Source organism: Juglans regia, chromosome 2 (assembly GCF_001411555.2).
Source record: "Juglans regia cultivar Chandler chromosome 2, Walnut 2.0, whole genome shotgun sequence".
NCBI lineage: Eukaryota > Viridiplantae > Streptophyta > Magnoliopsida > Fagales > Juglandaceae > Juglans > Juglans regia.
Genome location: NC_049902.1, coordinates 8151816 through 8159608, shown reverse-complemented (window position 1 = coordinate 8159608; position 7793 = coordinate 8151816). Strand labels below are relative to the sequence as shown.

General features: G+C 35.8%; 1 protein-coding gene across 1 annotated transcript in view; it reads left to right on the top strand.

The window, feature by feature from the left end:
- The first annotated feature begins 260 nt into the window (after window positions 1–260).
- The window catches only part of LOC108982901 (DExH-box ATP-dependent RNA helicase DExH14), a 44186-nt gene continuing 36653 nt past the window's right edge, over window positions 261–7793 (top strand). The window contains exons 1-15 of the mRNA XM_018954384.2: window positions 261–505; window positions 977–1038; window positions 1160–1328; window positions 1673–2126; window positions 2238–2303; window positions 2871–2975; window positions 3076–3378; window positions 4688–4804; window positions 4891–4950; window positions 5463–5534; window positions 5662–5778; window positions 5892–6053; window positions 6869–6934; window positions 7031–7183; window positions 7257–7340. Coding sequence (XP_018809929.1) covers window positions 396–505; window positions 977–1038; window positions 1160–1328; window positions 1673–2126; window positions 2238–2303; window positions 2871–2975; window positions 3076–3378; window positions 4688–4804; window positions 4891–4950; window positions 5463–5534; window positions 5662–5778; window positions 5892–6053; window positions 6869–6934; window positions 7031–7183; window positions 7257–7340 — 2100 coding nt within the window. The 5' untranslated portion in view covers window positions 261–395. The remainder of the gene's footprint in view (window positions 506–976; window positions 1039–1159; window positions 1329–1672; window positions 2127–2237; window positions 2304–2870; window positions 2976–3075; window positions 3379–4687; window positions 4805–4890; window positions 4951–5462; window positions 5535–5661; window positions 5779–5891; window positions 6054–6868; window positions 6935–7030; window positions 7184–7256; window positions 7341–7793) is intronic.

The window sequence follows — 7793 nt, the reverse complement described above, 5'->3', positions numbered from 1 at the left end:
ATAAAATATTAATAAAATATTAATTTTTAATATTAATTTTATTTTAAAATTTAAAAAAATTAAATTTTTTATTATATTTTATTTAAAAATTTTAAAAAAATATAATAAAAAAATAAGATGAGATAAGACGAGATTAAATTTTGTTCAAACCGGCCGTAAATCTGCCTCGCTGGTAATGGTGTGAGCGCATGCCACGAGTGTATTGGGTATTTATATATTTCACTTCGCTTGCGGCCCAAGAACAAGCATCAGACCGCCAACTTGTTCAACCTCTCGCTCCGGTCTGGAGTCTTCATTGTCGTCGTCATTGCCCAAAGAGGCTTTTGATATTTCCGACTTTTCGGGATTTTTGACACTGCTGTTGTCATCACCATCATCGACGAAAATCGTCAATAATGTTGGTTCAGCTTCCTCGCTTGACCAACACTCTGAGAGACCCCTTCGACGTTGATCAGGCCTATCTCCAACGGAAATTAATCCTCCAAAACTACAATAGGCCTCGCAAGTAATCATTTTCTCTCATTCGATTCCTCTTATATTCTCTTTTCATTTGCTGAGAAATCTTATTATTGTATGGGAAATTCGACTCCTGAATCTTAGAACTTTTAATGGTTAATCGAAATTAGTGGAACTTATTAACGGTATGATTTTCGGCGTTGAACTGACAAACAAAAGTTCTCATCTGAAGTGGGGTTGATACAATTTGTTTTAGTTAAACCGACCTTTTTCTTTGGATGATATAATCAAGTTAAGTTAAGGCCAGACATTTAATTATTTTTCCCTTATTAGCAACCAAATCAGAGAAGTGACCTTTATAAGGATTATGAAATCTGTGATAGGTCCCATTGCTTGTGGCCTTTATAGGGTTTATGACATTTCTGCTGGGTCCATTGCAAGCATTTTATTTCCAAATTACTTTATTTTCTGCTAAATAATATGGTAATAATTATTTGAATTTTTGAACCGTGTCATTTAGTTCTGCGAGCTCACTTGATGAGTCAGAGCTTGCCCGGAAGATTGTACACCGGTGGGAAGAAGGTACTCTAATGTTGTACCTTCTTACTATATTGTAATTATGCACTAAAAACACACACGCACACACTTTTGTTTCATGGAACTTCTCTTACCGTTTCTGTGTTAATGGGATTTTGAGGTGCAGCCTCTTTCGAAGTTCGACAAGCATACAAGCAGTTTATTGCAGCAGTAGTGGAGTTGATTGATGGTGAAATGCCCTCAGAAGAGTTTCACGAGGTGGCAGTTGCTGTATATCGTCTTTTTGGCATGCCAGTGGAGGAGGACAGTGTTGATAGAAACATTGCCGAGAAGAAGTAAAAATTTGCTCTTCCAATGTTTATGTTATTTCTGTTAATATGGAAGATAAAATGACTGAGGAATTGAATTTTGCTATTTCCTAGGCTGCATCTTTTTTCTAACTTATGATATTCATGAATTGTATTAGTGAGAAATTCTGCATTAATAAGATAAAAATGTGTAATATATTGGTGACATGTTAGCCTAAAAACCAAAATTAGAAAAACCATATATGACTTACCAAATACAGACACTGTGGTGCTTGAATAACGTCCCGCTCTTGGTTCATCTGTTAAATGTAGATGAGTGTGTGACTTGAACTTACAAATACGTTATTGAACTTAGTGCTACTGATATGCAGGTTAGAATTGCAAAAAATTCTTGGTCACATGGTTACTGATGCTAATCTGGAGAGAGTTGCCTCTCTATCTCAAAATCTTTTTGGGTTGGTATCAACTGACCATGGGTCTCTACATGATTTGGAGACGCATGTAAATGGGAGTTCTAATGATTTAGAATTTGGTGCTGACCTTATTTTTCAAGCACCAACAAGGTTTCTGTTGGATGTTTCTTTGGAGGTTGGAGAATTACCGAGTGAGGAAAGCTTTGCTCCTTATTCTTCGTTTCATGAAGGCTGGTTTGAACATAATGACTCTCAACATAATCCTTGTGCTTCTAATGGGGGGAACTTTAATTTGAGTTGGTTAAGAGATGCATGTGATCGGATAGTTAAGGAATGTGCCTCACAGCTTTCCAGGGATGAACTAGCGATGGCAATTTGTCGGGTTCTTGATTCAGACAAACCTGGTGAGGAGGTATGGGTAGGCTTTTTTGTTCGTGTTTTACAAGTGCTGCTATTGAGCTTGTATTTCATGACAACTAAGTTCCTGGTCATTTAAAAATATCTTTTTTAATTGTTTTGGAAGATTGCTGGTGATTTGTTGGATCTTGTTGGTGATGGTGCGTTTGAGACTGTTCAAGACATTTTGTCGGTAAGCCTGTGAACTTTTCTTGTTGCTTTTATGAATTTTAAAAAAAAAAATAAATAAATAAATAAAATAAAAAAAGAAGAAATAGTTTATTGATTTAGTTGCCTTTGGAGCCTTCTTCCAAACTTGCCAACTGGTGTCTGTAAAAGTAAATTGCTTTCTATGCTCCTCCTTCCCAGACGTGATCTATGATCTATTTTTGAGGAATAAGTACTCGTTGGGTTTGAAAGGTAAATAATATGTTTTGCTTTTCAAAAGATCTTATTTTACCTATAAGAAAAATGTCTTGCTTTTGAAAGGCATTGCTTAAATTTCTTTATTAGAACTGTGCAACAAGTTTTGTGCTGTCTTGTTAACACCTTCAAGCATCACGGTAGACTAGTTTATTCTTTAGAAGGAGGCTTGTTGGACCTAATGGGTTGAAATTTAATTTAATAAAGACTATGTACTACTTTCCCACATTGTCCTAATGTGAGTTTTGAACATTATATTGTCTATTTTTGCAGTAGTCTAATCTGAGAATTTTCTGAATATGGATGAAGATTCCTTTCCTTTTTTCTATTTCTGCAGCACCGAAAGGAACTTGTTGATGCTATCCATCATGGATTTCTGGTACTGAAATCTGAAAAAACGGCTTCAAATGCTCAATCACGTATGCCAAGTTATGGTACTCAGGTATCATCTGGCTTTTGTGTGAAAATTTTCTTTTACTAACTTATAATTCATTAAAATGTTAGATTCTTCATCAAGTCGTCTCTTGCCAATCCTGTTTTAGGTTACAGTTCAAACAGAGTCGGAAAAGCAAATTGATAAACTTCGGCGCAAGGAGGAAAAAAGACAGAGAAGAGGAACAGAATATGGAGCTGAGAATGACTTGTCTGCTGCTGATTTTTCTTCTTTACTTCAAGCGAGTGAAACAAAAAATCTTCTTGATGATCTGGTTGGATCTGGCCCAGGGGCCCAGTCCCTAGCTGTTACTGCTCTCCCTCAAGGAACCGTCAGGAAGCATTATAAGGGATATGAGGAGGTCATTATCCCCCCAACACCAACCGCTCAAATGAAACCTGGAGAGAGACTGGTACCCTCCCCCCCTCTCTCACTCTTCCCTCCCTCAGTGTTTGTTATATAGATTCATATTGGTCATGATAAATTATCACTCGTATTCTATTGATTGATTGTTCACCTGTTGCGCTTAAAATTGACAACTTTGAGATTTGTGGATTGGTTAGTGTGCAAGATCACGGGGAAAAGAAAAAACATACAATGACTTATGACACAACGGAGGATATGATCTTATGTGGCTAATGAGTTATTTGTGTAGCAGATTACTGAGAGTTGGACTTATAAAAAGGAAAAATTTCTGAGATTTGGAACAAAACTTGTATGTTAAAAAATGGCATCTAAAATCCCCCCCTAATGCCGTTCTGTATGGTATTTTCACCGCTCTCTCTGTCTCTCCCTGCCCCTCCATCCTTTTGAGATTCTAGATTTCTAGTCGATGCGTTTGCAACCACGTGCACATGAGTTAATGTAATGATATGTGAGACGTAAAAGTTTTGTTATTGATTTGTGACGTTGAAAATAAATATAGGCTTGCCACTATGCACTAGGCGGTTTGATAGTTATGATAAAACACGCCAATCATTTAATGTTCTGTGCAAGACTGTAGCCTCCTATATATTTCTGACTTTTGTACTAGTTGTGCATGATATTTTCCATGTGGATGGGTGCTTGCAAAAGCATGCTAGGGGAGGTATTATCAGAGGTTACAATGAAATCTTTATATGCTCTTGATAGTCATTATGTTGGATGATTCTTAAATATTCAGAATCTTGACCAACGCCAAGTGGTATCAGTGTTAGTACCCTTTTATTTTGAGCATCATATTTCAGTTTCCCTATGAATATGCAGATTATGTGGTACGGGTTGGCACCAAGAAGTGAGGTCTACAGCAAAAATTACTGTGCAGTGTTTGCATTGCAGTGTTTGCATCAATTAATCAAAATAAAAAGAAACCAGCTGTTGCCATTTCCCAGATTACTAAAATATTCTGTTCTAACTTGCTTCACAATATATAGAAACTTACCCTTGTCTTTTATCTTTGACACTAGCTTGAAGTTAAATGATAATTTAGTCTATTCGTCATTCATAATCTTTTAGATAGTAATCTCTTTGGAAAACTTATTGTCTTTGCAGCCTTTGATGATTATATGATCATATCTCTTTGTTACATGGAAATTTTGCCAAACTAGATTTGACTTGCCTATGATTTCTGTATCAAATTGTACCATTAATTAGTATTGCTTGGTTAATTAATGATTTTAGGAGTCAATTGTTCGTATTGGTCCTTATTACTTTTTTCTTTTCAAACTATCGTATGTTGTCAGATTGAGATAAAGGAGTTAGATGACTTTGCTCAAGCAGCTTTTCGTGGCTACAAATCTCTGAATCGCATTCAGAGTCGGATATTTCAAACAGTTTATCACACTAATGAGAATATACTAGTGAGTTGTCTGTTTTTAAATATGAGGATATCATTGAAGTGAAAGTTTTGCTTTTAATATTCTGAAGTGTTTTTGTACATTTGCAGGTTTGTGCTCCGACAGGAGCTGGCAAAACAAATATTGCTATGATTTCTATTCTCCATGAGGTGCGCAATCACTTAGCCGTACCTTGGTTCCTCTGTTATTTTGGGGTTTTAGATTTTCTTCTTATTCTATATATTTTGTGGTGGAAGTGAAAAATTTCACAATTTGGTTCTGTGAGGATGTGAATCCCTTGAGCACGATGTGCATTTAAATTTTCCATATGGAAGAGGTTATATGATGTTGAAGGACCTGGAGAGATTATTACATCCGATATTGTATGGACATCTCCTCTGTTGTTTATTTTCTTTATTGATATACAAATAGCTTTGCTAATTCATATGCATATATAGGTTCTATGCATTCTCTCTCTCTGAATCTTACTGGATCAAACAAGAATGGAATTAATATATTTATCGATAAAAAAATGATATTCACTGTACTTTTAGTTGTGATAACATTTTCAAACTCCAATTTAACCTGATTGTGCAACTTGAATTAAGAAAATGATACTAGCAGTGCCTGTTATTGGTTCTGAAATTAAGGTGTATGAGGTGAGTGATATGTCTTATGGCAGATTGGACAGCACTTCAAGGATGGTTACTTGCATAAAGATGAGTTTAAGATAGTTTATGTTGCTCCCATGAAGGTAAAACTAACAAATACTCTTATCCCTTTTTTATTTTTTGTGTTATATACTCCATGTATTTGAGTGGTGGGAGTAGGCAACATCAGCAATGCAATTGATATGATATTTCTGGTAATGACCTGTCTAGGCATTAGCTGCAGAGGTAACATCAACATTTAGCCATCGCTTATCTCCTTTGAACATGACTGTGAGAGAACTTACTGGAGACATGCAACTTTCTAAGAATGAACTTGAAGAAACTCAGGTTAACTCCTTTTTTTTTTTTTTTTTTTTTAAAAAAAAAATAGACATTCTTGGTTGCTACGGCAATATCTATGGACGAAGCTGTGGCTAATTTTCTTAGTGCTTGTCAATCAGATGATAGTGACAACACCTGAGAAATGGGATGTCATTACCCGCAAGAGCAGTGACATGTCACTTTCAATGCTGGTGAAGCTCTTAATTATTGATGAAGTGCATCTCTTGAATGACGATAGAGGCCCTGTAATAGAGGCACTTGTTGCTCGGACCCTCCGTCAGGTAAAGATTTAGTGGATCATCATTTCTTCTTGTGAAATTTATACTTTAATCATCATAAGATAATTGAGTATTTTCAATTGCGACCATGCTTGTGAAGTTGGCTGAATTCTGTCACCTATTCTTACTCTTAGTTTTCAGCTTTTGATGTCTGTCTGACATTAAATTATAATCTTTATGACCCTATCCCACAGGTACAACACTTGAATCAAAAGAGGACCTCTCCTTTAACTGGTGTCGCTTATGCTAGCTTTAGAAAGTTCAGATTTTGTTTGTGTATTAGGACAATTTGATTAAGCATTATATCCTTCTTTCCTTTCCTTTTCTTTTGTTTTTTGTTTGTTGGTTATCCAGTTTGCTCCTGCAGACAGGCATGGCTCTATTTGTTTCTTTTTCCGTTTGTTTTTCTTTTCTGTTGTTCCAAATTAGCTTGTCACTCTGCTGGTCTTGAGTATGTAGGTTTAAGTGATGACAATTCGGGTTTGAGTTTTTTATTATAAAAAAATGAGGCATAAAGAATATAATTGGGACTCCTTACTAATGATGGGTAGCCTTCATGGTGGCTAATTTTGGTTATTAAATTACTTACCAAAATTTTATTGTTATTAAATCATTAATGATTTTTTGGGGTACTACTTGGATATTGTTAGTGTGTCCTAGGGTTTTCTCAATTGGGGTGCTATTGTATGTAGATTGTTATGTTGATGTTACCGAAGTGTTTGTTTGGGCCATTGATACTTTAGCATTGCATCTGTTGTAGCCAATGGATAAGTGGTTGTACAATGTACTTCATTGTAATTCTTTTCTTTCTTTTACAGGTGGAGTCAACACAAACAATGATACGCATCGTGGGGCTTTCGGCCACTCTACCTAATTATTTGGAGGTATATTTGGCCATATTGTTGCTTATAATTACCTTCTCATTATTCTCTAGATGCCAAATTTGAAGCCTCTTTTGCATTTCAACTTTTAATGTGAAGGTCGCGCAATTTTTGAGAGTGAATCCAGAGATGGGACTCTTCTTCTTTGATTCTAGCTATCGTCCCGTTCCTCTTGCTCAACAGTATATTGGAATTAGTGAGCAGAACTTTGCAGCTCGCAATGAATTGTTGAATGAAATATGCTATAAAAAGGTTTCTGCTTTCCACATTGGCTCACATGCATGTAATTTGCTGGAGTGGCAATTAAAAGCTTTTTGTGTGCCAGGTTGTTGATTCATTAAGGCAAGGTCACCAGGCAATGGTGTTTGTTCATTCACGAAAGGACACTGCAAAAACAGCCCAGAAATTGGTATATTCTCTTACTTTCGATCAGAATGTAAATAGTTTGGATGTGTTATTTGCCTTGAAATCCTTGAGTACTAGTTCGAATTAGTTATCATCCAAAAATGCGGCTTATTATTCAATGAAGCTTTGGATGGTCTTGAAAGCTATTGAATCAGCTATAGCAATTTAGCGTTATGTACCTTTTCAACTCGTAACAACTGTTCCGTTCATGGATATATGTTACTAAATCTTCTAATTCACCTGGGATTTTGTTTTGGTATACAAAGCTGATGTTAATGTTACCTTTTGCGCAAAAGAAAAAAGAGATGCATTCTGAAATGCATGACATCTTGTTGATTTTGGGAAATGGCAATGTATATGATTATGGGTGGGTGTTATGCATGTCTATTAGTGGGCAATCTTATTTGAATCTTATCAGTGCACACTTTGCTTTCACTGATTCTTATCAGTGCATGCT